Genomic DNA, 17,014 nt, shown 5'->3' on the forward strand with positions numbered 1-17,014 from the left:
CAAAGTGAGTTCCAGGACAGCCAGGGCTACATGGAGAAACCTTGTCTTAAAAAAAAAAAAAAAAAAAAAAGAGTTGCCTTGGTCATGGTGTCTTTTCACAGCAATAAAATCCTAAGACAGAAGTTAATGCCAGGAGTGACATGTTGATGGTTTAGGCCTGACCTTACTTTTGCTTGGAGGAATATGGATTTGGGGACTTTAAAAAGCAGTGGAATGCTTTAAGTGGGGATTAGTGGGCTATAGTAGTAGACAGATGGAAGACAGTAGAGCTGAGGGTGGTGATTTGAACTGTAGGAACATGAGGTTTCAGAGGAAAAGAATTTTATGTGGCCTAGAGACTGTTTATATGACAGTGACTGTTATTTTGGTGACTAATGTGGCTGCTTTTTGCCCTTGTCCTAAGAGTCTGCTTGAGGCTAAGATGAAGAAATTTTGATTAAATGCATTTGGAAAGGGAACCTCAAAATAGCTAAGTTTAGACTTTGTCCTATGGTTCACTCTTATGAAGAACATTTTGATCAAGCATAGCAAGCTTAGAAAGGAAAAGTACAAAATGCATGGTTTAAAGGTTACAGGAGCACCAGGAAGTAGAATGGAGCTAAATCCTGTATTCAAAGATATTAAATAGAATTAGGGGAATGGTGACTTCAGGGCAAGATTCTACCCAGTTAAGCTTATTGTTTATGAGTTTGTAGTTGAGTGAGGGATAGTTATATCATGTTAGGTGTTATTATGACCTGATTATTGTTTTTATTTGGATATAAAGGAATATGATTATGCACTAAATTGACAAGGGATAGATTGTGATGGCTATTCTCAGTTGTGAACCTGACTATATCTAGAATGAACTACAATCCAGAACTTACAAAGATCTTGTGAAAAGGTAAAGAAAGGCTTAAGTCTAGGTGTCATGGTACATGCCTTTAATCCCAGCACTCAGGACACAGGCATGTAGTCTGACTTCAGCTAGTTTACAATGCAAGTTTTAGGACAGCCAAGTTTAGGCAGTAAAGGAAATCATCGAAAACTGAAAGCTGCTGCTGATGTAATAGTGCAAGGGGACTATGTTCCAGCCCCAGCAAACAGCAAACTTAGCAGCTTCAGCCATATGGCTCTGGCTTTAGTCAAGAGTAGAAGGCGACTGCTGGGAGAATTGATGCTGGTGATCTGGAACTGAGAAATTTGAGGTGATTAAGAAGAGAGCAACATCACTGAGTTGAAATCTTCTGAGAAGTGTTTTCTGAGAGCATAAAGAAGCTGTGTTTCAGAGATAACCAAGGCTTTACCTCATGCTGCAGCTGGACTTGGTAATGAGTAAGAGTTGCCCAGGTGGTGTTGGTTTTGAAGGCATGAAGCACTTAAGGAGAGCAGCTGAGAGGTCAAGTGTTTCACCTGTCAGGCCAAAGTGCTCAATGCAAAAAGAACGAAGAAAATGATTCTTTATGTACACTTTATATCTTTATAGTATATCTATCTAGACTTTAGAGTCATAGGCCTCTCAATATGGAAAGGAGCAAAACTAAGGTTCCAGGGGACCTCCAGGCTCAGAGAGGCAGTCTGTCTCCAACAAGTAGCCATCAGAACCATAAGGCTGATTTCACTTAAAACTCTCTCCTCTCGGTGGTAAGTTCTCTGAGTCTTTGATCTGTGACTTTATTCATCCCAAGTCTGTTTGAAAGCTGGAAAGGCTAAGTTTAGGCACCTTTAGGACTAAATCAACAGTGGCGGGAAACATTCGTTAGTGGCTGCATGGCCAACGTTGTTTGTTGTTTACACTTCAAGGATCCCAAAGTCCCACTGCCTGCTTCCAGCACAAGCTGTAAGTGAATGTCTGATGCCTTCAATATGGATCTCTAGGTTGATACAGAAACCTGCCTTCGAGGGACACCTCATAACTAGCTGAAGCTAGTGTAGCATTAGCCTGGTAAGAGAACTACACATGAAACCAACAGATGGAAATACAACGTGGTCACAATGGAGAGTGTGTATCCTAGGGCAAGTGGTCACTGAACCGGTAACTCCACTTTTGTCCTGCCGTCATGAATGTGTAAGCTGCACTAGGAGGAGGAGAACAGACACCTGTCACAGACACACTTCCCTAAAACATAAGTGAAAAATTTAAAATGTAAATAATGTTGACCCCAACTTCTATTAAATTGAGCAAGGCTAGCTCCCACATCCACATGGGATGAAGTGTTCGAATACATCAAATATGTGTGGAACACAGAAAGTTCCACCTTTGATGATGGGGGCCATTTTCTCTGAATGTCAACACACAGATGAGTCTGCTGACTTCCTCCTGAGAGCTGGAATTCTTCCCCTCACCAAAGACAGAAACTCCTTGAGGACCTCAAGCATTAGCACAAAACCTGCACACAGTAGGTGCTCAAAATATGCTAAGTCTCTAAATACCTAATTGTTTCAGCTGGGTAAATTTAAAAAGTCTTAAAAGATTCTGTTTCTTTTAAGATTACCATTCTAAGAGTAAAGATTGGTTTAGGCATGTAATTTAGTAATGGACTTGCAAACTGGTTAAATCATTCTGTTTTCAAGAAATGCAATATTCTTTCTCTCCCCTTTAAGTATTTATGACCCACTGTGTGCAGGTCTTATGCTAAGTACTGGAAACATGGTAGTCCAAGAGACCCACACATCCACTCTGTTCACGCACAGCTCACACTTACAAAGATGTGTGGTGTGGACTCAGAGAACCTAAGAACTCTGGATCTTCATCAGCAATGGGCTGTATGCTTTACTTAGGGAGAAGGGTTTTATCAGGGGAGACTATGTAAATGAGACAGAACTTGGGAGAACATGAATATTTAAATGGAAGGAGAGTTAATGAGAAAGAGGTTCAAAGAAATGTCAAGGCAGCTTAGTTATATGGGGACTGTCTTAGCTATGCCTTGGTTACAGCACTGCACTAAATAGTTGTGTATCTTTTTATAATGATCATCAAAATTTACTGACCATACTAAACACAGTTCCTAGGACATTTAGTGTCCCTAAGAACCACGAGACAATATAGTTAGGAAGCCCCATTTTATAGATTAAGAAGCCGAGGAACAGATATATTAAATAACTCGCCAAAGGTTAGAGTTAGGATATAAAAACTGAACCTCACAAGTCAGTAGACTGATCCCATAATCCTTACCTCATTTTGCCTCTTTTCATTTTAAAGATTAAGGTAATAACATCTTTCAAGGCATCTTCATAGAATGGCTATAAGCAATAATGAAGGTATTTATGCAACTGAAACTATGAAACATTAAAAAAATTAAAATATTATTGAAAAGTGGTTTTAATAGTGCCCACTATCTGTTCTTGGCAAAATCAGATATCACTGCTTTCTTTTGGGGCGATGTGGTAGAAATGAGGAGTGAGGACTGTGGGGCTCACTTCTCCCTCCCTCCAGGGGATGCATTATTAACCAGCAATATAACCAGGCACACCTGGGAGTAAATTATTGATTCCAGAACCCGCTGCCAATCCTGCATTAGATTTTTCTGTCACAGAGAATGCAAAAATCAGGCAAAAGTGATATTTCAATAATTGGTTTTCCCCAAACTGACAATTAAGAATTGACATTTTATTAATAAGCAGGGTAACAAACGTGCATGGTCCCAATCGGTTCACATCCTTAACTGAGTAAAAATTGTTATAGGCTAAATTTAATTTTGAGTCCCTCTGAAAGCTCAGAGAGAAGCCCTCTCCTTTCATGCGATGGTATCTGAAGATGAGATCTTCAGAAGACTAGGTTGAGAAGAGGCGTGGACTAAGGGTTAACATCCTTTCAAGTAAAGGAAGAAAGATTGCAGCTCCCCTTTGTTCTCTTCACTTGGGGAAATTACCAATAGAAAGTGGCCTGCTGCCCGCCACGAAGGAACTCATTCCTTGATTTGGACTCCCAGCCTCCAGACCTGGGAGAAGACAATCCCTGGGGTTTAAGGTGCCTGGTCTATAGGATTTGGCTATGGCTGGTGGAATTTTAATCTGCGGAGCTCCAGCATAAAAGATATTCTTGTTATACTTTCCTGCAGTGGAAATGGTTGTAAAGAGATTGCAGGTTTGCTTCAGCAGCAGATGGGACTTGAACTGGCCTCCCTTGAGTTCAAAGCCTGCTCTCCAACTTCCGTGTCGTTCAGTTGTTCTTCGTATGTATTCAAAACCGGGTCAGTTTTAAAGGAATTAAAATAATTACTGGAGAATACAATCTACGTTTATTGCTTTCAGAGGCCACATCTCCCTCTGTGGCCAATGATAACACTAGACTTTCTTGGGCAGCCACTTCCTGTAAACTGTCTTCAATGCTTTGGCCCTTTCAGTGCTTCAGGTTTGTGGGGACACGGCCTGCTGTGATCTTGCGCTCTAGCCTCTTAGTTCTTGGAACTATAAATGATTTAAGTCTTTACCCCAAAGATTGACACTCTTCTCGGTGCTGTTTAAAATTCTGTAGCTGTTGAATAAGCTAATAGACTAAAGAGCAAAGTTATCTAAGCGCCTGTTCAAGCTAAAATGGCATGCACATTATTCCTATTAAACCTTGGATCCAGCACTGAAGTTATGTTTCACATCCAGAGTTGCAATGTCTGAGGGTTATTTGTGCTTTGGAAAGGCATCACAGTAACAACTACAAGGTCAATTTTCAAATCCATTAATATAAGCCACAAATAAACCCGTTCAATGAATATACTCAAAGGACACAGATTTGTTTTGTTTTGTTTTGCTTTGTTTTTTTAAAGCCACACAACACTCATTCAGTGGGAGAACCTTCTGCGTCAGACTAATTACAATCACAAGGAGATAGGAAAAGCAAGCTTGTATTAATCAAGCCGGTTTTCCCTCTGCCATGGAGAACTGGCTGGCAGAGCAAAAGCAGAGAGATAGAGCTCCCTCGCAAGCCCACTGAGGAAACCCCGGATCCAGTGGAGAAAGGATGGTCTCCAAAGGCAGGTGGAGGCGAGGAGTGCAGTTAGAACATCTCGAGATAGTATGTGGCTCGTGGAAATGAGGAACAAAGAGAAATGTGGCAAAGTTTGTATTGTTAAAGCATTATAAAGAAGGTTTACTTAAGAGAAAAAAAAATGAAAAAGACAATGCCGCAGAGCCATGTTTTACCGACTTGCCTCATAAGGCTTATGAAGTCCTCTCCTACAAAGTCCCCTTCGTTCAGCATCGGATTATCCCTATAAATTAAATAGGCAAGAGCAGGAAGGACTCAATGTTGTCTCTGCATCTCTTAATTAGGGAGCGACAGAGCAGGTGTTGCGCGTGAGCTTCAGAACTACACGTCTGTTTCACACACACACACACACACACACACACACACACACACACACACACACACTTCAAAGGTTTTGTCCAGCACAGTAGTTACAAACAGGCAAGAAACAGAGACGATGGTTTGACGTTTAGAGATGGTTAACAGGAGGCAACCCCTCCCTGCTCCCCAGATCTGAGCTCTTCTGCTCTTCTTGAAGTATGCTTCAAGAGATGGGAAATGGTCACCAAAAAATGGAAAGAAAAAAAAAAATCACCATAGTTAGAAGAAAGATGTGCTGATCCTGAGTTTGATTTGTTCTGCAAACTTGGACAAATCTTTCAAAACTTCCTGAGCTTCCCACTAACAAGGCGAAAGTACCGAAACGGATATAGTGGCTTTAGTGATCAGTGTGGCCGGAGCCTGCTGTGGCATGTTCCGCTACTGAATGTGGCTGAAATTTAGGGTCCAGGAAGATGAGAAAGTTCACAGGAAGGAAAATGGGCAAGTGCTTGTGCATGATGCGCAGGGCCTCAAACATCTGGGAAAGGACTCGTGTGCAATGGTAAGGGCTCTGTGCATGATGCGCAGGGCTTCAAACATCTGGGAAAGGACTCGTGTGCAATGGTAAGGACTCTGGACTTCCAAATTCTTGCCAAAACAGCTAAGCTAGGAACCCAGGAGTAATTCCACTGGCCTTTGGCAGTGATCACTAGGCATGGTGAAAGACCCTCTATTGAGGGATGCCAGTGAGGAGCTTAAAGGAGTGCATCCAGCTAGGGATGGTGAGGGCATGCGGAAGGAGGAGGAGGCAAGAAACATGTAGCTCCGGGGTCAATCCAGGCATCTGGTATGCTCTTGGATGCAATTGCATCTTTCTCCAAAATGCTAGGATTATAGGCAGTTACCAGGTTTTTACATGATTCAGGTGAGGCTCAGGGTCCTCTCCTCTTGCCCGTCTTCCCAGGACTCCAACCACATAGCTTGCCCCTGCCTCCTGCCCTGTTTTAGGAAAAAAGTAAAATTGCACGAGCCACACAATTTGATGAGAAGTGGGGCATCCCTAGTGGAAATTTTAGGATAACATTGGAAAAAAGGTAGCCCAGAGTATGGAAAAGACATTACCCACTAGCTTGCAAATGGCTCACAAATGTGCTGTGGAGGACGAAGACTTTCAGAGAGTTAGAACTAACTGCAGGAACAGAAAGAAATAAGGCTGAAGAGAACAAAAATGAAACACACAAAAACAAAAACCCCGAGCCACTACAATCTTATTGAGCATTCAAGGCCCAGTTTTAATGGAGGCTAGAAGGCCAAATGAGTCCATTCCTGTTTAGAGGTGGAGATGATGTCCCTAGATTGCATTTTGGTTTTAGGATTGTATGACATCAACCATTTACAGCTCTCAGCGACACCCACTTCCACCTCTAGGTGGCAGCAACTCTCTTCTGTTCTGAACATGGTTTCCTCCGGCCTTTGTTTCTGTTCTCCATGGTAATTCCATACTTCCTTGTCTTTCACAAATAAATACCATGCAGGTTGGGGAAGATTACTGTAAATTACTTCCACCGAAGGACATCAGTCCACTCTTAAGTTAAGCTACAGGGCTTTGTAAACTTCACAAAATAATTCAGGTCTAAAAGTGAAAAATAACAGGAGTGAGTTTGCTTGTCTCTTGCATTCCCACATAAAGTAGTATTTTTCTTTACAGATGTTTAAGGAAATGATTAGAGGAATGGGCAAAACCTATGGAAATAAAGGGATTTTGCAAGAATATTAACATCACCCTATGGGTGAATAAAGTCATGGCTTTTTTTTTTTTTTCAGACTGTTAAGTAGATATTCTGATATATAAATGTTCTCCGTATTTTTGTAGCTCAGGAGAGCAGTTCCAGTGTCCACACAGTGACAAGGACACAGAGCACTGCTCTTCTGGGCAAACTGAAGCAAATTCTGCATCACTCCCTACAAGTTCCCTTTTCATCCAGCTGTGGCACAAACCCTTTCTAGAACATATATGTACTGATTGTATTGAACCACACCTTAAACCTCCCTATAGGCTCAGGATTCTACATTGTTTCGGAGACACCTGAAGCAAACTGTAGCCTCGTCAGGGTCTGTGATGAGTACTAGGCACGCCAACGAATCACCAGGGCGGTAGGAAGGAACCTTTTATAACGAAGACCAAATGGGATGGTTACTAAAGACCTAGGCTTATAAAGCGTTTTCCTTCAGGATGCCCCAGTGAGGAGTAGGATTTCCTAAGCACCTTGCTAAAACTGCAACAGTTTGGGCCTGACATTCTTCGATTGACGTGAGACAAATACAGTGATGCAGGAGTTCAAAGGCAGATGTACAACAGAACGCAAGCTTCTGGCCACACACTCTGGGCATCTCCCAGGAAGCTCTGCTGTCCTCTGCCCATTTTTAGTATCAACACAACGTGTGTTTTCCATATAGACAGGTTATTTTTGATTATGTGATTCAATGTCCGATGAGGATAGAGGGATGCGGTGGTTAGAATGAAACGTTGGGCACTCCGTGGGAAAGGCTCTGTGTGTTTTCTGCCTTAGCATCCTTGGGTTCTGGCTATTGAATAACAGGGTAGCACTCGAGAAAGTCACTTTCTCTAGCTACTGTTAAAAGTACATCTTGGTATCATCAGAAAGATGAGAAACTACAGCCTCCCAGGGAAATCATTCAAGGTTCCTAACTCTGACAGTTTCTTTCCCCCTTTGAACAGAAGAGAAAACTGAAGGTGGCCAGCCTGCGACGAGTGCTCTCCACGGCTTTGCCACTAAAGCCTCCTTGTCTTTCAGGAAACCACAACTCCGTTTCTTCCCTCTTCCTCTCCTTCTGAAATAGCCTTAGTCCTGTCAACACCCAGGCCCTTCCTCCTTAGCCCAGGGCTAGATACAGCCCAGTCTGAAGTCCATCATAAGGACCTGTCTTCCCTTACGCTGAGTGTGAGGGCCAGTGTTGGGCTGGGCTCCTCTGGGTCAGAGCTGCCTGCTAAGTCCTTCCGCTGCACCTGGCCTGTTGCTCTGAGTCAGGGGTTCTGCTTCTGCTTTATCTTCTTTTACACCCTATCCGCTTCTAGAGTCCCCATGTTCCTTGGTTTATGGCAGTCTGAGTCACTTAGTTGCCTTTACTTCTAACTGGAGACTCCCATCTGATAAAGGGCGCTTATTTAGGTGAATGGAAACTTAGAGACAACGGCTTCCCCCGAATATCCCGTGCATTCCAGCAGAATGGGCAGAGGATTCCAGCAGAATGGATAGAGAATTCTAGGAGAATGGACAAAGGATTCCAGGAGAATGGATAGAGGATTCCACAGAATGGATAGAGGATTCCAGGAGAATGGGCAGTGGGTTCCAGCAGAATGGATAGAGAATTCTAGGAGAATGGACAAAGGATTCCAGGAGAATGGATAGAGGATTCCAGGAGAATGGGCAGTGGATTCCAGCAGAGCAGGCAGCTAATTAGCTGTGAATATATATAGTGAGGACCAACGATACTGTGTTGTTGTAGATATTTTGATAAATACATCATCTATTGCCCTTTTTCAGATAGTAAAAGATACATATTATTAGGATGTTTTGCTATGCCAAGACATGTAATAGTTAGTTTTAGGTAAATAATCAAGAAACTTTATAAAGACCAGCGGTCAGATAAAACCGTCATTAATAATTTGAAAGTACTAAACGCTTGATTACTTGGCTGTCTTGTGTCCACAGAGACTCCTCTGTGCATGCGAAAACTGGGAGTGGGGGTAGATGTAGATCAGGACAAAATTATAGTCCATGGAACGTCCCTACTGGTAGGCCTTTTGGAGTTATTACTGCACGCACCGTTCCCAGCATCTTCATAGATATAGTGAGAGTTTTGATTGGCTTCCCATTGTAGTTGTTCTTCTCTCAAATACTTATATGGAACATAGCTCGTTCTCTTTCTCTCTGTCTGTCTGTCTGTCTGTCTGTCTGTCTGTCTCTGTCTGTCTGTCTCTCTCTTTCTCTCTCTCTCTCTCCCTCCCTCTCATTTGCAATGACCAAATTTATGGTAAAAGAGCAGGTATCTCAATCGTCTGTCATGGTGCACACCTGTAATACCAGGACTTGACCAGAGGAAGATATAGATTTCAGTGTAGCCTTAGCTACGTGAGATATATGCTAGCCTGGGCTACACAAGACCCCTCCTCACACCCCTAACCAAAAGAGCAGTCAATGGTACTGTTATATGGAACACATACATATTTTCATATTGGAACACACTATTTTCTGCAATGCATATATTAATAACTCCATTTGTTCAGATTTCATACAGTATCTTTTATTTTAAACTTTACTATCTGAGCAGGTTTCGAAGGGAAAGCAGCCTGACAGAGGATAAACATGTGATGTCATTTCAAATTCAGTAAGCAACAGGACTTGTAGGTAGCTTTTCTATGTGGAGTTTAAATACTCAATGCGGTATCAAATGTACCCCACAAATAACAATTATATGAAGAGTCAACAAACACTAGAACTAAGCAAATTATTTTAGAGCATAAATTAACGTCCTTGTTAGTGTGAGAATGATGTATTATCTTGATAGTCTGATACCTGTTAGTCCTATACCTTGACAGTCCTATACCTATGCTGGCTGCCGCAGTGAACAGAAGCCATGAACCAACAAGAACTATTGTCCTACGTGTCCGGACAGCAGGTCTGCAGTGTAATGTTTATATACCGTTCTGAGCTAAAGGCTAATGAAAGCAAAACATCACACTTGTAACAGAAAAAGCAAATTCTCAGACTTGGTGACCCCCCATGGCTCAACATGATCTTATAGCCCCAATTCTCATATAATTAAGAAAATAACTACAGAAAATAACCTAGCTTAATTCCTTTCCCACACCATTTTTATTGTGGTGAAAGAGATATTAGAGATATTCAGCTGACATCAGCAGGAACAGAACCAACTTGCTATTTTCATCATGGTTTCTTGCAGAAATTCTGGGTAATAAGAGAATTTAAGAAAATTAGATCAACGTTTTTTTTTTTTTTTAATAAAATCAATTTTGAAGATGAAACACAGAATTTAAGTACATATAATTCTCACCAAGCTAAAACGAGGTAGCTGAAGTTACCAAAGAATTCACTGAGCGAGATGTGGTGCATCTGCGCATAACTCCATCACAAGGAAAGCTGACATGGAAGGATTGGGGAGAGCAGAGAGTTTGAAGTTGGCTTCCGCTCAAAATAATGAAATAAAAATAAATAAATAAGCCGGGCATGGTGCCGCATGCCTTTAATCCCAGCACTTGGGAGGCAGAGACATGTGATTTCTAAGTTCAAGGCTAGCCTGGTCTACAGAGTGAGTTCCAGGACAGCCAGGCTTATACAGAGAAACCCTGTCTCAAAAAACCAAAATAAATAAATAAATAAATAAATAAACAAACAAACAGAGATATAGACGGAGGTGTTGAAACATTTATTATAAATAGCTGTGGTTTCGGAGAGATTTGAGATGTAGTTTCCCCTCGAGGCCCACTTTTAATTGTAATCAAAGTGAAAGTGCAAACAGGTTTGCTAGCCCATTTACAGGAGAAAGCTTTCTTCTAAAACAAACTTAAAGGCTTACTGAGACTTATTTACCGACTCACGTGGGCTGAAAAAAAAATCACAAATGGCCAGGAGTTTATGCAACTGGAGTTGTCACATATGCTTTTGTTCTCTAAGTCAAGAAACAGTTAACAGGACACAATCACTATTGCCCACAAATATGGAGTGTGTGGGAACATTCAAGATGGCGGGCCAAAACGTTGGCAGGGGTATTTGCTACTTGCCTGTTGTGAGCAGCAATGGCTTCATCTTCTCTATTTTTCTTGTTAGCTTGGCATTACTCTAGTGGGCATTTCCTAGGCAAAGCCTTCTGCGCAGTATGTAGGGAATGAATGTTACATAACATTGAAGGATTTTCTCAGTTTCCAAATTGGTAGACAGCTGCCACATGGTGGAAAGACTATTAGACAGGTGAGTAGGGACTTGGATTTATGCCCAGGTTTGAAACATCCCTTCTCTGTGTTGGGTGTCTCTCATTTCTATTTGTGTAATGTGATGGGGTTGTCCTGAATTAGTGATGCTTACAGCTCAGAAGTTGGCAATTTCCAAATTGTCTCTCTCTCCCTAAATGGCTGAATCTGTATATCAGTTTTGTTGTTGTTGTTGTTTTTTTTTTTTTTTTTTTTAGCAGTTTCTCAAAGCAATAGCCTCAGTGTCTTCCATTATTACAGGAGAAGGTGTAGACAAGAAAGACTCATCTTGTTTTTATGGCATAAAAGGACTTGAATTTCATCCCTCTCGGAGACTCCATGAAGCCAGTGGTAACATTTGCAGTTGTATAGGTATTTAAGCTTATATTATTATATTTAAGCTGAACGTAGCACATCTCCTATAGTAAAACAAGTATGAATAGGAACTTCCTGCCCTCCACCAAAACTTGTGACACACACAGTTAAAGGTCAACTGTGATTCAATCCAGGATGCATAATTTGGCTGGAGATGATTCAAGCAAGGATTTTCCATGTCTATACAATCTCTGGCACACTGGTATGGGAGAAATCATAATTGAGATAGTGATAGCAATATCCAATAGAGAAAATTACTTCTGCTTTCCTGAGGACAATTTCTATTAATGAGAAGAAATGCTTCACTTTCTGTGTCAGCATAAAAATAACCATAAAGTCTCCATTATGTGGCACCAAGTACCAATGCCTGCAATGACTCTTGGCACATGTTCTATAGACTCTGTTCAACTACTACCACTACCAAACAATGACTGCTACCAGGTCCTTTAAACCTTTAGGAACAGGAAAGATTGGATGGGAAAAAAGAAGGAGAAGAACTCATGAAAAGCTGAGGATGGAAATATACAGAGATAACCACAGCATTAAGCACTTGCACATCTTACAAATATCTGGGGCCATAACCTAACTTTGGTGTCTGTTTGACAAAAATCCCCATAGCTCCCCTCTCAATACCATTCTACAATACACATACACCCAAACACACAAATCCCCAATTCGTATTGCAGCTTTGAGAATGTAATGGTGGATCTCAGACTTGCAAATGGCCACTCCTGTGGATTTGATAGGAGATCAGCTTCTACCAAACATGTCTACAATGAGTGGAAATCTAACTTCACATTAAGTATTTTGACAGTGAGGTATTCCTGCTTGCCTTGAAGATGACAAGCATGTTTTCCTTGCCTTACCATGTCCAAGAAAGAAGAGACAATGTCTAAAAGAAGATTCATATAATGACAGGTAGTGGAATAAGATGCTTTAAAATGTAGCAGTTTGGCATAAGAATCCACATGGCATAAGGTAAACGAAAAGAAGCAGCTATTGGCTGGAGAGATAGGTAAGTATGTTAAGAGCATTTACTGCTCTTCCCGAGGATGAGAGTTTGGGTCCCAGTACCCATGTTGAGTGGATGACAATAGCCTCTAACTTCAGCTCCAAGGATCAAATAAAGTCTTCTGTTCTCTGTGGGCATCTACACAATCCCCCCTTCCCCCCAAAGTAAATCCTAAAGAGAAGCAGATATGGGAAAACTTCTATTCCCAGAAGGACAGCATCATTGTTACCAGGAAAGACAACTTTATCAATCTAGGGATGACACTGGGGACCTCACCTAAACAGCCTTCCCCTCTCATCAGAGTCCCCCATGTATCTACCATTCCATGACCTGCCATCCCTAGAAAGTTAAAGTCTACTCGCTTTGTCTCATCATCTCTCAGAATGAAACACAACAAAACAAACTCTCTGGTAAGATGCTATGGTTGCTGCATAAACCTAGGTTCCAACTGTGGCTCACTCTGAGCCACTCGTTGGGTTTAATCCCCCATTAATGAGAAGTGAATGCACTTATAATTCTGTCTTCGATTTTCTTATAATAGCCTCGCTCTTGTTAGTCAAATCAACAGTGTCACAGCCTATGAGCCAAAGGGGTAGTGCAAGGAAAATATTTTCCCCTCTCCCCTCTAATAGTTAATGGACACCTGCATATAGGAGCCATAGTGAAAGACAGAGAAGTCTGATGCATGATTCGGAGAAAGGCATTCACATGCCCAAAGGGTCAACAATGCCAAAATCAACAACTACTCCACTGTAGGGCAGTGAGGACATGGGGCTTGTATCTGGGATGGCCCACTTTCTTCAGTTGGCTCTTTACTAAATGATCATATAATGACCCAGCCTTCTTTACTGCTGTGACGCTATCCCTTGTAGAGAGGTCTTTCTTCCATTGTTCCTTAATCCCTAGAAGTTAATGTGTAGCTCAAACCTGGCTGCATCTTAATATCTGTCACTAGACTCCATAAGCTCTGGTGCTCTGGTTCCATCCTTGAACGTGAACACAATGTTAATATATTTCTTTTGTTTGTTTGTTTTGTCAGATGTTGTTTGCTTTGAAAGGACATACATGCCCACATATTTCTTCCTCCAGAGCGCTGTCACCATGAAAGTGGCTACTGGATGCTTCCCTGTGTCAGCATTATGCAGAGGAAAGTGCTACTTACAAATTTTTAAACTCGCTTTCCTCAGTAATAAGCAATAGTCTAGGAACTGTCGGGCACAGCAATTGCCTTCCAGAACCTATTGAGTGGAGCTACATCTATCTAATGCCACAGTGGAAGTTCAAGCTTTTCTGTTATTTATGGATTTTTTTTTTAATTTGACCATTTGATGAACAGCTTTAACTGATTGGAGCATTGGCCAACCCAATGCACGAGTACACTGTTCTATGCTCTCACGCATACGCCTTGGAGTTCGAACGCCAGCAAAGCCAATCTAGTGATGAAGTTGACGTCTAATTCTACAAATTATCCCCAACTTCTCCTCTGAGACAAACAAATGCCTCTCGCCTGTACTCACTACTGCTAGATGAGTAGTTAAACTTTCTGAATTTTTCACAGTCAATATTTCACAACCAAGTATCAACCATTTATCACTTCGCTAGGAGTAGCTGCTGGATGATTCATGGACTTTGTCTTTGCCAGGTAATTCATCCACACACCAGAGTCACAGTATTTACCTAAGGAAGATTCAAGGTAGTATAGATCATAGACATTTTAGCTAGTGCCTGACCAAACAAGTTTATTTATTAAATCTATCTGTGCTCCTGTTAGAATCAATTGAGAAATGTCTCCATCTTCTTCCATCTCTGATTTCATCGCTAAAGGACAGGACACAATAATAGCTCATCTCTCTGTTTTCCCTACTAACAATACATCTTTACCCCAGTGCTCATCTCTAAAGGACACAATGGCTCATCTCTGTTTTCCCTACTGACAATATATTAGTAGTTTTCTTTTCTGGGCTGGATTTTCTTTTTCTTTTCTTTTTCTAGCACTGAGAATCAAATCCAGTACTTTTGAGTGTGCCAGGAAAGAACTCTAGCACTATGCTGTAGTCTCAGTTTTTGGAATAGGCTTCTGAGTCTCTTTCTTCCTACGTATTTTCCCCTCAGTACTTCCACTCTCTGATTGGCCTTAAATAAATGTGATAATTGATCCCTCTGAATACTGCACTACAAATGCATGTCCACAGAGTATCATCTTTACTGCATGAGAGAATCTAAGCTTAACATACATGTATGTGAGCATGCAGACAGTACCAGCGTGAGCACCCTGGGAGTATCAGGCCTTCAGAGCATTCATAAGGTCTGTGTGTCACACAAAAACACACATCCCTCCCCTACAAGCCATCTGAAGGTAGAAACCATGCCTTATTTATCTTTCTAACCCGGTGCTTATAACAGTGCCTAGGAGATAAATAAATGTTGTTATGTAATCATGAACTGAGCTTTCTCAGGGCTGGTGGTAAAATCCCTTTGGGTTATTTCCATGGACCACTTATTTAGAGGTACCATTTAAACTTAGCAGGTGACATGGTACAATTTTGTAGGAAGAAATGATCTTTACCTCTTGTGTAGAAAGAAAGAGGCAGAGAAAGAAAATACATTATCTACTCAGTGTCTCCCATTGAGCTCTTCAGAGCAAGGGGGCGGAAACTGGATCTCCGGGCTGACTGTGTTCCTGGGATCCTCAGCTCACGTTGCTCACCTGAGTATCTCAGGTTCTCTCTTCACAGAGTAAAGTTTCTTTGGTAGAATGTACCTTCAACCTTGATGGAATGCAGAGTCTCTAGAGTCCAAACTGCACCTGGCCTCTCCCTTGCCTTCTCTTGGTATCTCCTGGCTTTGTCAGTCTCTCATCTTTCCAGGTCTGACAGGGGACAGTGTGCTTTAATGACCTAGAGTGACCATCAGGGATGCCCAGCCTTTGGGCACGCAAACAAAAAGCTCCATTCCCCACGTTCCGTTTCCCTCTGGGAAACAGCAAAGTGTAATATTTCACAAGAGAACCAGGCTATTGTGAGGGCTAATTGCATTTAATGGGGCAGTGGAGGCAAACTGATCAGGTAATATTTAAAGTGCCATTTTTATTTCTTAAAAAAAAAGTCCTGGTTTAGGAATATAATTAATATGGAAGGGGAATCTTTGGTATTCATCTTCCCACATTAAACAAAAAAAAATTCATAGTTTCTAATCAAAATCCTGTTCTAAGCATAATCAAAAAAATAAGAGAGATCTATGAACTTCTGCCCAGTTTTTGTAGTAACATAGTACATGGCTCAATTCTTTCATTTTTCTTTCTTTTATCTTCTTTCCCATGATACATTATAAATTGAAAGTCTAATTTTGTGCAGTAATATAAAGAAACAGATTTTTTTGAGCCAATATTAATCTATTTCCTTGGTTTCACATAAAACATTTTTGAAGTCCTTTTGTTGGCTCCTCAAAGAACCATTTATCAAATGTCCTGTAGTTGAAACAACTTCCTGCCATGCCTGGGAAGATCCACTTAGACTCTTATTCAAGAAGTTGTCAATTAAACATCTTTGCATTACCCTTTCTGCAAAAAAAAAAAAAATGTCAATAGACATTCAAGTTCAAGGCCAAAGGAGGATAGAGGTCATCTGAAGAGTAATTACCAAAATTAACAAACGATTAATTACCTACAAATTGTCATGAGAAGTTAAAGGTGACAACCCACTCAAATCCTGGGTTAACTAAGCCATCTTTTTAAAAAGGAGCCACTGTTTTCAAAGGAGAAATGTCGGATCCTGGGAAGTTAGATTACATATGTTATGGCAAAAACGTTTCCCAGACGATGGTGATGAAGCGGTTTAACTGCAGAGTAATTCCATCAGCATTTGTTTGTTGGTTTATTCCAGGCACCTCTGGGATTCATAACACTGCCTCAGTACACAAAACGAAACCCCCACAGCAATAAAAGAGTTACAAATATTTATAAATTAACTTGCATACTCACCAAGCAAACTTCTGGTTATTCATTCGATTTCCTCGGACCCTGGATACCGGGGATGGATGTACCCTGTCAACAGACCAGAGTAAGTCAGTCATTGAGAAAACACATTCCTCGCTGCACACAGTCTGCTTAATCAGTGAACTTTCTTAGGATTGCTTCCTTTGTTCTCCCTGTGAACTTGACCAACTCTTAATAAACAGGTGCAATTAATTAAATTCCAGGGCCTGCTTTGTTCTTTATCTCTCCCGAGGTACCAAGGTGCCACACATTAACTGCAGAACCAAGAATTTCATTGAACAGATGTACTCTTTAGCAGAAGAAACAGCTACTGAAGATGTAATTATTGCCTGGGGGGTAAGAGTGCATATAATATTCAGA

General features: G+C 41.2%; 1 protein-coding gene across 12 annotated transcripts in view; it reads right to left on the bottom strand.

The window, feature by feature from the left end:
• The window catches only part of Klf12 (Kruppel-like factor 12), a 419,711-nt gene that overhangs the window by 59,214 nt on the left and 343,483 nt on the right, over nucleotides 1-17,014 (bottom strand). For all 12 annotated transcript variants that reach the window (XM_011244971.3, XM_030247664.1, XM_006518625.4 and 9 more), the window contains one exon: nucleotides 16,640-16,702. In XM_011244971.3, the coding sequence (XP_011243273.1) occupies nucleotides 16,640-16,702 (63 nt within the window). The remainder of the gene's footprint in view (nucleotides 1-16,639; nucleotides 16,703-17,014) is intronic.

The sequence above is a fragment of the Mus musculus genome, chromosome 14, assembly GCF_000001635.26.
Source record: "Mus musculus strain C57BL/6J chromosome 14, GRCm38.p6 C57BL/6J".
Classification (NCBI taxonomy): Eukaryota; Metazoa; Chordata; class Mammalia; order Rodentia; family Muridae; genus Mus; species Mus musculus.